The sequence below is a fragment of the Eublepharis macularius genome, chromosome 9 (genome assembly GCF_028583425.1).
Source record: "Eublepharis macularius isolate TG4126 chromosome 9, MPM_Emac_v1.0, whole genome shotgun sequence".
NCBI lineage: Eukaryota > Metazoa > Chordata > Lepidosauria > Squamata > Eublepharidae > Eublepharis > Eublepharis macularius.
The window spans coordinates 98,626,169-98,639,923 of record NC_072798.1 but is presented as its reverse complement, the minus strand read 5'-3'; the positions used below and the strand labels follow the sequence as shown (position 1 = coordinate 98,639,923).

The following is a 13,755-nucleotide window of genomic DNA, read 5'->3' as shown; positions in this document are numbered from 1 at the left end:
TTTGACTAATATGACATATTTTTTTCCTCTGGCAGGTGGGGGATCAAATAATTGAAATTAATGGGGAAAGCACAAGAGACATGACACACGCCAGAGCAATAGAGCTAATCAAATCCGGGGGGAGGAGAGTACGGCTGCTATTGAAACGTGGAACTGGACAAGTCCCAGAATATGGTGGGTTTTCACTTTGTTATTATCCATCTATGATGCTTTTAGGTGTGAAATTTCATTTTATTGAATGCTGTGCATCAATTGGGCGCTAAAGTCCCAAAGCCAATTGTTATCTAGCTACCTCACTATTGAATTTACCTAAGTAATTGCATATGACTTACTTAGAACAATGTCTCTGCATCATAGGTGCAGTTATATTACTTCCAACTATGTTTGCCTTTAAATGCAATGCTTAAGGCTGAAATATGTGAACTGAGGTAGGGAAGCCATCCCTCAGCTTCTGAGGAGCCTCTTGTGAAAGTTGACTTTCAGTTTGTGTTTTTTTCATGTAAGTATATAAATAAGTGTAAGTGAGCCATTTAGACTGCCATCCTAAGCTGAGTTACACTCTTCTAAATCCATTGAAGTTAATGGGCTTAGAAGGGGGTAACGCTGCTCAGCAGGGCTTTTTTTCAGCAGGAACACAGTAGGACGGAGTTCCGGCACCTCTTGAAAATGTCACATGGCTGGTGGCCCCGCCCCCTGATCTCCAGACAGAGAGGAGTTGAGATGGCCCTCCACGCCACTCGGTGGCACGGAGGGCAAGCTCAACTCCCCTCTGTCTGGAGATCAGGGGGTGGGGCCACCAGCCATGTGACCATTTTCTCTGAGGGCAACCCACTGAGTTCCACCACCTCTTTTCCCAGAAAAAAAGCCCTGCTGCTTAGGATGGCACTGCAGAAGATGCTCAATGTGAGGTGGGCAGGGGGAAACCCGAACCTAACTAATGTTCAAGATATGACCGCACTCGCCTTCCAAGTAGGGGTGGTGGGGCCTCCCAAGTGTGCCCATGGAGCAGGAGAAGCTTGTCAGGCCTGCTTTCCACCCAGCATGCTTCCTTGGAGAGAAAGGGGCTCTGGGGGATGAGCTCTTTGCCTTACTCCCAGAGATGGGTGTCCCTTGGGCAGACACGGGTCTCTAGCAGTAAGATGAAGAGCCCGCCCCCCACAACCCTTTTCTGTCCACAAAAGTGTGCTGGGTGGAAAGCAGGGCCTGACAAAGCTGGGTTGGGTTGGGGATTCCCCCAGCCCACCTCGCATTTAACATCTCATGTAATTAGACCATAAGTTACTAATCAGAGCAATACCTACTAGTAATAAATCAATATTTCCATCAAGAATTACTTCTCTCTGTTTGGGCGTTGTGCATGTATTCAGTGAATGTTTTTGCTTTCTGCAATTTCTGTATGGATATCTATTTATTTTCTGCAGGGGTTTTGATTGATTTTATCCTGACATTTTTTTATGGAGGGAGAGAGGGAGTGGTGGACACCCAAAAACAAAATCCAGGATATCCAGATCTGGGGGTTTCAGGGAAACAAAAAAGTCTGGATTCCCTGAAATCTGTGTAAGATTCTCTAATCAAGTTTGGCAAGATCAGAGAATCCGGGGTTTATGTGGCCATTATTTTCTACAGGGAAACCTCTGGGGGACATTTTTCAAGAAAACTCCACAAAATTTACAGAGAACCTCCTCATGGGGTTGGACTAGATGACCCTAGAGGTACCTTCCAATCCTATGATTCTATGACTGCCCTCTAAAGACCACCCAGCTTTCAGGAAGGTTGGATCCAAGGGTCCAGTTCTATGGGCCTCTAAACAAGGTGCCCCTAGCCACTCTCCATTGTTTCCTATGGGAAAAAACCAAAGCTGACTCTCACAGCAAAAACACATTGGGGCAAGGCTGCCATGCCCGAGGCACACTCCCAAATGCAACCTCGTCCTCAACACCCAGAAATCCCAAAAGAACCAAACTAAATCCCCCCACTACCAAGTACCCCCTAATTAAGCTGCCCAGCCACTCTCCATTGTTTCCTATGGCAGGGAAAAAATCAAAGCTTGGTCTCACACCAGGACACATGGGGGCAAGGCTGCCATGCCCAAGGCACAGTCCCAAATGCAAGCCCAACAGAACCAAACCGAAGCAAGCGAATGGAATCCCCCCAGAACCAAGGTGAAGCAAGGGGACCAACCTCAAACCAGAGAATCATGTCAAAACAGCAAATTCCCGCCAAACCAAGCTGAAGCAAAGGGCGCTGTTATAATTTAGTCCGACTGAAGCAGTGTCACTCACAGAAGCCACACAGACAAGAGCGCTCCTGCACAGATTGGCCACTCACTCCACCTTCCCTCCACTTCCTCCCCTCTTGGGAAAAAAAACCACAGGAGAAGCCAAGGAAGAAGCCAGTCTGAGGCTGAAGCAACGTTTTCCAGATAAATCCAGATTAATCTGGATCTTTCCAGGAGTCTTGGATCCAAATTCCCGGATCAGATTCAGGATTTTCAGATTTGGGAAAGCTGGATTTAGCTGGATCAGCAAAAACTCAGCTTTTTTCCTGAACCCCAGACCTGGATTGCACATTTCTAGATGGAGGACAGTCAATGGAGGTCACAATATTATTTAAAACCAAATTAAAAGGAAATGAATTTTTAGTTGTTGGTTCTAAATTTGGAAACAAAAATGAGAGCCAACTTGGACTCTAATTAGGTGGGGGGGATTCAAAATATATAAACAAGTAAAAACGTCATATAAAAATAATCATAGGAGTGTGTTTTCCCCCCAATATAAGTATCAGGAAGTCATTGTCAATCTTACCTTTTAAGCATGTGTATGTGGGCAATATGTTTATTCGGGAGCCCACTATATTTCTTTCACGTGGTGCATAATCTATTCCCCACTAATACATAACCTTTCTTTTAAAAATCTCCAGGGAAAGATAATTGCACGATTTATTTGAATGCTTGCCCTCTCCAGAATTAGGTGTCCCTAGGTTCATTGAAGCCAGTAACTTTAATCATGCCAAATCCTGCATAGGATCAGGCTATTAATAAGCTCATTGCCAAAGGTTCAGGTTAAGGCCATAATAACGTCACTGTTACTTTGTGGGCTGGAACATTTTTCTTCCCGCTGCTCTATTATTTTGAAGGTCCCTGACTCACTTGAACACTGAACATGTGAACATCCATAAGAATGAAGAGTGAAAGCTTGCTGGGAAATATATCCTTGGGAGAAACTTGATGCTGTGAGATGTGAGCACCTGAATTGTAGGGGAGAGGGCTAGAGGCTGGTGCGTTATTATCTTCCCTATTCATCTCTTCCTCTTCTCCTCAAGCTCCTGATTCTTAACTTATTCCTGCCCTGGGGAACCGAAGGAGGGCTGGATAACTAAGTGCAAAATGAGCCAGCCACAAGAATCTACTCCATTGTCTAGTCTCGTCCACCAAAGCTGATTCTGAAATAAAGCCTTGCTAGGAAGGTGTCACTAGACTCATGTTTCTCATTCTTCCCTTTCTGGTAATATCTAGCACATTTATTCATGAGAGGGTGGGACAAGAAATCCAGCCAATGACAGCTGGTCTGCATGTGCAATCGGCAAGGAAACCATGCCCAGATATTGGAAGCATTTTGCCAACAGTAGGATCTCATGCAAAGCAAGGTTCGGGGCATCTGTCCTGTTCTGCTTTTATAAAGGGTAGAATCGAGACCTTCTTCTATGAACAGATCAGACGACGCAGTGAAACATTTCCTTGTTTTCAATCCTGATACTTTTTCTACACTTCAAGGTTTAGCCCACGTTTTTCCAGTAGCAGCTTCTTAAAACATGTATTTGGAGTATTTTGTTCTCTCACTAATATTAATTGCCTGCATGTGTCTTTGTCTGACCTGTGTTAGAAAAAGTTGCCTTTTGCTTATAAAAATCTTGCTCAGCTGTTCTAATAATCTAAGAATTCTTGGCTATAGTAATAATAATAATTAATATTTAATCATGTGTCTTGATGTCACTGGTTCTGTTAATTCTAATGATTGGTCCTAGGCTGTTCCTCCCCTTCCTTTAGGAATGGTACCTTCCAGCCTCTCCATGTGCATGAAAAGTGACAAGCATGGCTCCCCCTATTTCTACTTACTGGGCCACCCTAAAGACACGGTGTGTAAACTCTGCATGTATATTTCTCGTTCTCTACTATGCTTTCCTTTTACAAAACTGAGTTGCAACGGAGTGTTTTTCTTCTATCTTAACTTGTTTGGTGTCTTTTTCAATGCTACAGTCTCATCCAATAGTTGAAAACCTGGCAAGTTCAATAAGTTATAAGGCACAGGGAAATCCTTGGTTTTTTAAAACTTATTCCTGTATTTCTATTCTGTCTTTCTCAAGGCAAAAAACACAAGTTAATTTCATAGACTGGACTTTAATCCCAGTATTTCCCAATGCTCCTTTAGCCCTGGACCTCTGGATATTTCAGTTATTTCCATATGATCTGTGATGAATATATAGCTTTAAAAAACAGTCTCTAAGACATTTAATGTGACATAAACTCAAACTCAAGCAGATTTCATGCACCTGAGGAAGTGGGGTTCTGCCTCAGAAAAACACATGCCACAGTACAATGCAATTGGCAAGTCTGTAAGGCGTCACAAGACGTTGGGTTGCTTTTGCTGGAACCAGGGCTGGTTCCTTGGCCAAGTCACCCAAGCGATTGCCGGAGACCACATAATGAGGAGGCTGCTAGCACATAGCAGTGGTTCACCTCCTTCTTGGCCTTCTGGAGCTGCGTCACACTACTGGCTAGGCCTGAACCAAGACTCAGGGCCAAAATGCACAATGCAAAATCCCCATGCCGACCCAACTCTCTGTTACATGTTATAGCAGGGCTCACCTTTTAAAAACTCTCAGTTCCTCTGTTTGGCTGCAAACAGGCACAGGGGAAGAAGAGGTTTCAGACTTCCTTCCTGTGGGTTCCTCCCCACCACTGAAAACAGCAAAACAGCACTGGGGGGGGGGGCTGTTCTCTTCTTCCTCTGGCACTGTGTGTCCATCCCAGGGCACAGATAACGTGACAGGTTGAGAACCCATGTCCTGACACAGGGAGTTTGTGTTGTATATTTTGGCCCTTAGTAACAATGTCACGAAGACTCCACCTGGACTCAACTAGTAGCAATGCAAGAGGAGGTGACGGGTCGACCTTGCTCGGGGCACCCAAATCTCTTGAAGCAACTCTGGCTGCAGCAGAATAGTGCAATTCTCCCTCTAGAATTTGTTGCAGAAGTGCCTCTCAAATGAGCACTGTGTCAACTATGTACCTGCACACGAGCACTGAAGAGCACATCCCACTGAACTCCATGAGATCAGGGCTGAATCCACACTTACCGGCACAGTGCGAAACAGTCGGAATGATAGCGCCTTCCTGGCGTCATCGAGCGATGACATCAGAAATCGCGCCAGGAAAGCACCATCATCCTGACTGTTTCGCACCGTGCCGGTAAGTGTGGATTCAGCCCAGCTTCCAAATAAATGAGCCTTGCTACAATACAGCAGCAGGCTTGGGAGAACAAGGTACAAAGAGCATGGATTTATAGGAAAAATTAAACCTCTTTTGCCAGTATAAAGTATCTGACAGCCCCTAGGCCTGCTCTGTGGGGCTACCTATATCAAATTGTCCCTGCTGGCTCATCCTTGACAAATGTTCTCTCCATTTACCTCTCCCACGCTTTGCCATACTTCTTACCTGAGGTACAACTCTTATTTTACATCAACCTAAAAAAATATAAATCTATTTGTGGGCCTTCAATCACTCTACATTTTACTGCTTTCTTATAAAGAACACAAATGAAAACATTTTTAAAAACAATATTTTTACTTTTGTCTTCTTTCACTGGCCATTCAGTTTTAATTGTTGAGCTTGCATTTTTCACAGTATCATTACTGATACTTAGACGCACACAAAAATGAAAACCCAGAAGCATTCAATAAAGACATAAAAGGGTAAAGTATGACCCAGCCAAAGTTAAGCTTTTTTCATCCTATTGGATAGCACATGTTTAGCTCTGATTTGTAATCAGTAGAAGGAACACTTAACAAGTCCTTAGCGCTGGCTGAGTGTTCCTCTGAAGTTTGCCCATTAAAGGCAAAATCCTGCATGATACAAAGTGTGATAGTTCATGGCAATTAAAGTGCAGTGGTTATTCACATATCACGAATGCAACTTGACAGCTTGTTGGCAGAGTAATATATTGGCGTGGGAGCAAGTTCAGCTTCATCCTTTAATTAAGTGGTCAAAATAAACCATTTTGCTTGGATTAATTTTTCAGCCACAATATTTCTTCAGAATCAGATTTTCAAGGCCGTTAATATCCAGCCTTGCTGCATTTCGAATGTGCCTAGTATAAGATGTGTTCAGAGAAGAGGCATGGAGCATTCTTGCATCCCATAAAGAAATGTGTTCGGCTACCTACTTGCTAACCAAAAACAACTTAGAGAAGCAGACTAAAGTTGCATCTGAGGAAGAGAGCTGTGATTCTCGAAAGCTAATGCTACAGTAAAGTTGGTTAGTCTTAAAGGTGCTCCTGGACTCTCTTTGATTTTGCTACTACAGACTAACACGGCTGACTCCTCTGCACCTAAGACTAAAGAGTGACCTCGTTGTTGCAATTTCCTTTTCAAGAATTGGTATTTTAATTCAACCATTTTCTGAGGTGTTCATACCATCCAAGTGAATCAGTCCACAATATTTGTTCAAGCCAGTAAAAGTTAGTTGCACCAAAATGTAAATAAGTACAAACAAAACAAACAAAACAAAAGTACAAACAAAAGCACAGCACAGTCCAAGTAATGAGTAAATCTCATTTTATTCAGTGCTGTTTATTTCCAAGGAAGTGTACCGAGGACCATAGCCCAATTCCCTTTCAACACAAACACAGCTAACTTTCCCTGGATTAACCTTGTCAAGGGTTAGGCCACTTTTTCATCTAGTGCAGCATTCAAGGGCAGTACCGTCTCCACAGAATGCCAGCCAGCATCTTAAGCAGTGATCTGCACAACTCCGCTACACTTCAGTTCCTTTAACTGGTGTTGCTTAGAATCGAATGGGGACATTCTGCACCGAAGCAAATGGCCAACCCCTGGCCAATGGCTTCTTCTTTATGGCACCTCATTAGGTTCAATAGCTTTATATTCACTGTGTAAAGTATTTCTTTCACATCCATTGACTTCCCTGTCAGTGGAGGGTATTTTAATGTTGTAATATACTTTTTTAAAAAAAAACTCCAGTGACAAAATACATTTCATAAGTTTAAGGCAAAATACATTCAAATGTCACTTAGGATTGTAGCCTAATTTGTTTATTTATTTTAAGCGGTATAGTAAATGGTTTGGAGCAAATGAAAACCATTTAAGATATATATCAATCAATCAATTTATCAATCAATCAATACAGAATCAGCTCCGGAGAGCAAAAGAAGAATAGAATGAAAAACAATAAAAATAAGAATAGGGAGGGCACATGCGGTGCGGTGAGCACAGAACTGCGGGTGTGGGTTGTAAGGGCAATAGAGAGATGAGACCTTCCTCTGACAAGGAAGTAAGTTATTGAGGCTCAGTCAACCGCTTGCGTATTCCACAAGGCAAAATTCGGCAACTTTGTTAGTTATCCCCTGAGAAGAGTTTGCAAGACTCCGAACAGATCTTCCTGGTAAAGTTGACAAGATTGAAGCTAGATAGTGAGATAGGAGGTTACTGTAGAATAGGCAGTGCAGCAGAACATCTTCAATAGACTCTACTTGCCCTGTATGGCATGGGCAGAGCTGCTGAGGGAGCGGAACACAATGGTATCTGCCTTCCAGGAGAGCTGACGGTAAAGTGTTGAAGCATGCAAGGGTAAAGGATCTCCAATATTTCAAGATCTCAAGGGATCTAAGATAATCTCCTGGTTGGAAGCATTTGGCATGCATACATAAATAGTTCACATTTTGAAAACAAGTTTAAAAGGTAAAATCGATCAGTAAAACTAATCTGTCAACAGTATAGTGTATGAAACAGCAATCAATAAAACCAGGAGGGTAAAACAATTATACCATAAAAATAGGAAACAGAAGCATAAACAATGGGGAAACTGGATTACAGTCAACAAAGTAATAAAATAGGATAAATTTTAATCAAAAGTGTGGGTAAACAGAAATGTTTGGGGTGCCAGATGAGCTTTGGGGAGGAGGGTGTTCCACAGGCAAGGTGCCAGCACGGAGAAGGCCCTTTCCCCTGCCTGTCTCATTTCCATGGGCAGAGGCACCAGATGGTGCTTGGAGTGAAGATGACCTAATTAGCAGGAGAAGGTGGACAGTGCAGGAGAAGGTGGTCCTTTGGTTGCCCCATTCTTGAGTGAATGTCATGTTGGCAAAAATAGAAAAGAGTCCAGTAGCACCCATTATGTCGGCGTAACTGGAAATGCTTCATTTCTAGAGCTAAGCAAATTTGAGGCCACTAAGATCTTGTTGGCAAAATCGAGAGGGTGCAGAGGAGAGCGACGAGGATGATCAGGGGTCTGGAGACTGAGCCCTACGAGGAAAGGCTGAGGGCCTTGGGAATGTTTCGTTTGGAGAAGTGGAGATTGAGGGGGGGATGATTGCTCTCTTTAAATATTTGAAAGGCTGTCATTTGGAGGAGGGCAAGGAGCTGTTCCAGTTGGCAGCAGAGGGTAGGACTTGAAGCAACGGGCTTAAATTACATGCAGAAAGCTATCGGCTGGATATTAAGAAAAACTTTTTCATGGTCAGAGTAGTTCAAAGGTGGAATCAGCTGCCTAGGAAGGTGGTGAGCTCCCCCTCACTGGCAGTTTTCAAGAAGAGGCTGGATGAATACTTCAGGGATGCTTTAGGCTGATCCTGCACTGGGCAGGGGGTTGGACTAGAAGGTCTGTATGGCCCCTTCCAACTCTGTGATTCTGTGATCTTTAACACAAGGCTGCCGGGGAGCCCCTTGAGCTTTCGGAGAAGGACAAGATACCAATGAATAGTAATAAATACTTCCTCCTTGCAAATATTTACTTGCACTTTTGCACCATAAATTGCAGGAATCAGAAAACAGGGAGGAGGCAGTGGGTGCACCTAATTTTCATTGCAACACTGCTGAGGAGAGTATGTTTGTTGTAAGAACTGTGAATTTTGATGCAGCTAAATGTTGGGTATGTATGTACAATTTTATCAGGAGATCAGTTTCAAAGAGAGACACATTCAGCTATTGGGCATAAATGTCATGGGCAAAAGTGCTGCGTATTCTGCCAAGTTAAAGAGGCCCTCAGGAAGTAAATTGACGTTTATGAAAAATAATGGCTGTGTGCACAAGAAGTGGCCAAGCAAGCCTCTGCCAGTGAGTCTTCGTTGCAGGAAGAAAAGGCATCGTGGCATAGAACTCTGAATGACCAGCACAGAGAGGAACATTGGACAAAAGTAAATCTACTTCCATATCAGAATCCCTGTTTTTCTGGGGTGTGGAGAAGCTACTTTAGCAGGGCTTTTTTTCAGCAGGAACGCGGTGGAATGGAGTTCCGGCACCACTTGAAAATGGTCACATGGCCGGTGGCCCCGCCCCCTGATCTCCAGACAGAGGGGAGTTTAGATTGCCTTCCGCGCCACTTGGCGGTGCAGAGGGCAATCTCAACTCCCCTCTGTCTGGAGATCAGGGGGCGGGGCCACCAGCCATGTGACCATTTTCTCCGAGGGCAGCCCACTGAGTTCCACCACCTCTTTTCCCAGAAAAAAAAGCCCTGTACTTTAGTATAATTGATACATCGTGAAGTGGTTGTGGAGAAACGGTTCCTTTCATTCATTTTGTGTGTGTGTTTCATCCGGAAGTCCCTATCGGGTATTGCAGTGACATTATCATCTGGCTAAAATGGATTTCTCATTTGGGGTGGACTTTGACCAGACTCCCAAGAATCAGCGGCAATTCTTGGTAAAAAAGGGTTAAAGATTTCTCCTGTGCAGTAGTGAAGGAGGGGCAGTAGAACAGCATGAGATAAGAGACGAGACAGACATACGTGCGACTTCCCTCTCCGTCATCTTTCCAGTCCAACTTGTGGGTTGCACTCTGCTAGGGTTGCCAGCCTCCAGGCCAGGCCTGGAGATCTCCTGGAATTACAACTGATCTCCAGACTACAGAGATCATTTCCCCTGGAGAAAATGGCTGCTTTGGAGGATGGGCTTTACCGCATTATACCGCACTGTGGTCCCTCCCCTCGCCAAACTCTGCTTCCCCCAGGATCCACTCCCAAATCTCCAGGAATTTTGCAACCTGGAGTTTCATGCTTTTGCATTTATTCATTTATGTCCTGCTTTTCTCCCCAGTTTGGAACACAAAGCTTCTTAGAACATAGTTCTCCCCTCCTCCATTATCTCACAACAACAACCCTATGAGGTAAGCCAGGGTGACCGAGGACCACAGCAGTCCCCCATACAAGGAGCACAGCACATCCTGGCATGCAAGAGTGCAGATCAATAGCTTAGTTACATGTTACAGCCCATGGATCAAAAGAAGTCACAATGTAAACCAGGGTCTGAGTGCAGAACATTATGGAGAGACAAGCAGAGAAGATGGGAGGAGACCGGGCACAAGGAAGCTGGAGCCCCTGGATGCTTTTCTCACTCCAGTGTTTCTGTAGGCTTTTCCTCTCTCTCCTTTATCAGCAGATTGTCCCAAAGGCAGAAGGGAGGGTGGGTAGCAAATGGTCGCTTCCCCTTTCAACTCCTGGAAGCTAATACAAACTAGCCTGAACTCATCAGAACCTAAGAGGCCTGGTGATTGCTTGGATGGGAGACCACTAAGGAAGTCCAGGCAGGCAACGGCAAACCACCTCTGCTCGTCTCTTGCCTTGGAAACCCTGTGAGATCACCATAAGTCGGCTGTGACTTGACGGCAAAAGATAAATAAATGAAGGAGCAGTAATAAAACCAGAGAAAACCAGAGGAAAAATGGCCAGAGAAAAGAAACCAGCAGCTCTTCCTTTGCCGTCTTCTCCAGTTGCCATCTTCTCCAGGATCCCCTGCCTACCTCCAAGAAAGCTTAGCTACTCTTAATGTGACAAACAATTTGTATAGCCAGGCTGTCAGCCAGGAACACCATACCCTAATGCTTTTTTTTAGGCAGCCACAGCTCAACCCTTCAGGGGAACTTTCCTTGCCAATCCAGCCCCCCCCCCTCCCATGGATAACAAATCTTCTTTGCCCATGACAGACAGCATAATTAAACACTATATTGTTAATGAGAACCTGATTTATATGGACAACAACACCCCTTCTTCTGTTACGTTGCAACAATGGATCCTGGACCCTACATTGCAGTGGATCCAAGAATGTCCACAAATATTGTATTGTCGAAGGCTTTCACGGCCGGAGAACGATGGTTGTTGGGGGTTTTCCGGGCTGTATTGCCGTGGTCTTGGCATTGTAGTTCCTGACGTTTCGCCAGCAGCTGTGGCTGGCATCTTCAGAGGTGTAGCACCAAAAGACAGAGATCTCTCAGTGTCACAGTGTGGAAAAGATGTAGGTCATTTGTATCTACTCAGGAGGGGTGGGGTTGAGCTGAGTCATTCTGTAAGAGTTTCCCAGGGTGTGGAATGCTAATGGAGGGAGGCTTCACTGTATCCTGAGGAGGTTCTTTTGCATATGGATTGGTGCTTGATGTGCTAATCTTCTCTGCAGGGCTATTGTCGGGTGTGGAGTGTTTTGTTGGCCTGGTGTTTTTCAGAACTGGAGCCCATGCTCTGTTCATTCAATGAACCTTATATTACAAATTACTGGGTGCTAGGAATGCAAACGAGACATAATCCAGCTGCTATCAGAGGTGGCTGCTGAGATGGTTTGCTAAGAGGTAAGAGACAGGAAGAGGCTACCGCCATTGAATGATGATGGGGTGGTGACAATCCAGCGCCTTTAAGGTAGGCATTGTCTTGTGTTAGCATTGTGCATAGCTAGAGACTGGTTGGGGCTGGGCTGGGAGCACACACTACCAGCTTCTAACAACCACACTGCACGGTGTTAACTCCAGCCGATCCCCCTCCCATCTGCCTTGCCTCAAAATCTCCATGTTAGCTGTCCTTCCTGCCTCTTAGCCCCCAGCACACCACTAGTCACCAGAGAGTGCTACAAAAAGCAAACATTAATATTGTCATCTGCTGGTGTGGCAGTCTTTACAGTGAAGAACTTCCATTCATATTAATGCTTTATTTCCAATAGCCGTACTCTCACTTCTGCCAATATCAATTTCAGAAACCAGTGAGGTGGAAGGGATGTGATTAATGAAATGGAATAAAGACTAACAGTATTGTTCTGGAAGACTTTGTACAAATAGGATATCCAAAATACAGACAGGCAGGAATATGGATGAATCCACAGGAATTATGGAGCAGACTTTCTTCTCAGTGGAACATCTAATAGGTTGCAACTTGGGAGTATCTAACAGGTTGTTCTTATGGAGGTCCCTGCACAAACTTCCCATAATACTAGAACTCAGGAGCACCCAATGAAATTGCTGAGAAATGGGTTCAGGACAGACAAAAGGAAATATATCTTAACAAGTAATTGAACTGTGGCATTCATTGCCAATAGAGGTGTTGCCAACGGTGACTGAAGGGAGCCTCCAGCTACAGGGGCAGCAAACCTGTGAATACCAGTGGCAGGAGGCAACATCAAGGGAACGCTTCGGCCTCCATGCCCTGTTGTTGGCCCTCCAGGGCAACTTATTAGCCATTGTGTGAGATAGGAGGCTGGACCAGGTGGTCCACTGGGAGGATCCAGCAGGGCTCTCATGTTCTTTTATCAAAAAAGTAGAATAAGGGATTGGGTCCAAAACTCCCGCAGCAGGGTAAAGCTGGCAAACCAGAACATCTCTGCCTCTCCACCTCCTGTCAATCTACTGAGCCCCCTAAAATTCTGGTCCTTGGATCCTTAGGGACAATGGAGGGGACAAAGTGGGAGGGAGGGAGGAATTGTAGAAAATTGCCCTCCCCTCTTCTGCCAGCAGAAGTGTCGTTACACCAGCAGAAGGGCCCCTTTGGACCTAACCCAATATAACCTAATTTCCAAATCCCTGCTGCCTTACCTCCTTTAATTGAAGATGCCAAGGACTGACTCGGTGAGCGTCTCTGTGAAAAACGGGTGCTCCAAGAACACTCCAAAGCCTAAATCCCACAAATTGCTTACTTCTCCTATCGCTATCTTGAGATGACATTCTCATTGTGCCATTTGTGGTAATCCAAAGTTTTTGTCACTGGTCATTTTTGGGAAAAAAGGACGTGGCTCTTCATTTAACAAAGGCACTCACAACAGAACAAATAGAAAGAAAGAGAAAAATAAAAGAAGACCACTGGAATAAGAAATATGAAGAGCTATCTGAGCATTCAAAGAGGTTGAAAAGGAATGACAAGGTTCAAGCCAACCTTGTTAAAGTCATTGACAGCAAATTATAGAAAAAGAAAGACAGGTGAAAATAGAAAGAAGAAGATGCCTCAAGGTAGAAAGGCATAGTTGAAAAAGCCATAGAAATGGGGAAAGTTACATTGAATAATGTTACTTCCATAAAAATGAAAAGTACTGCAGGGGATAACATCCACTACATCATTTGCAATTTTGCCCATTAAGTGGAGTAGCTTTCCTTTAGCTGGTCACTTCAGCCATCTACGAAATTCTAAAAATAGCAGGTGCATATTGGTTGTGTTAAATATGATTAATTGTGACATCTAATGGCCACCAACGAAACCACTGAATGTTGCAGGATTATGAC

General features: G+C 44.3%; 1 protein-coding gene across 1 annotated transcript in view; it reads left to right on the top strand.

The window, feature by feature from the left end:
• Positions 1–13,755, top strand: part of MAGI2 (membrane associated guanylate kinase, WW and PDZ domain containing 2) — a 1,211,123-nt gene that overhangs the window by 1,185,471 nt on the left and 11,897 nt on the right. The window contains exon 20 of the mRNA XM_054988145.1: positions 36–174. Coding sequence (XP_054844120.1) covers positions 36–174 — 139 coding nt within the window. The remainder of the gene's footprint in view (positions 1–35; positions 175–13,755) is intronic.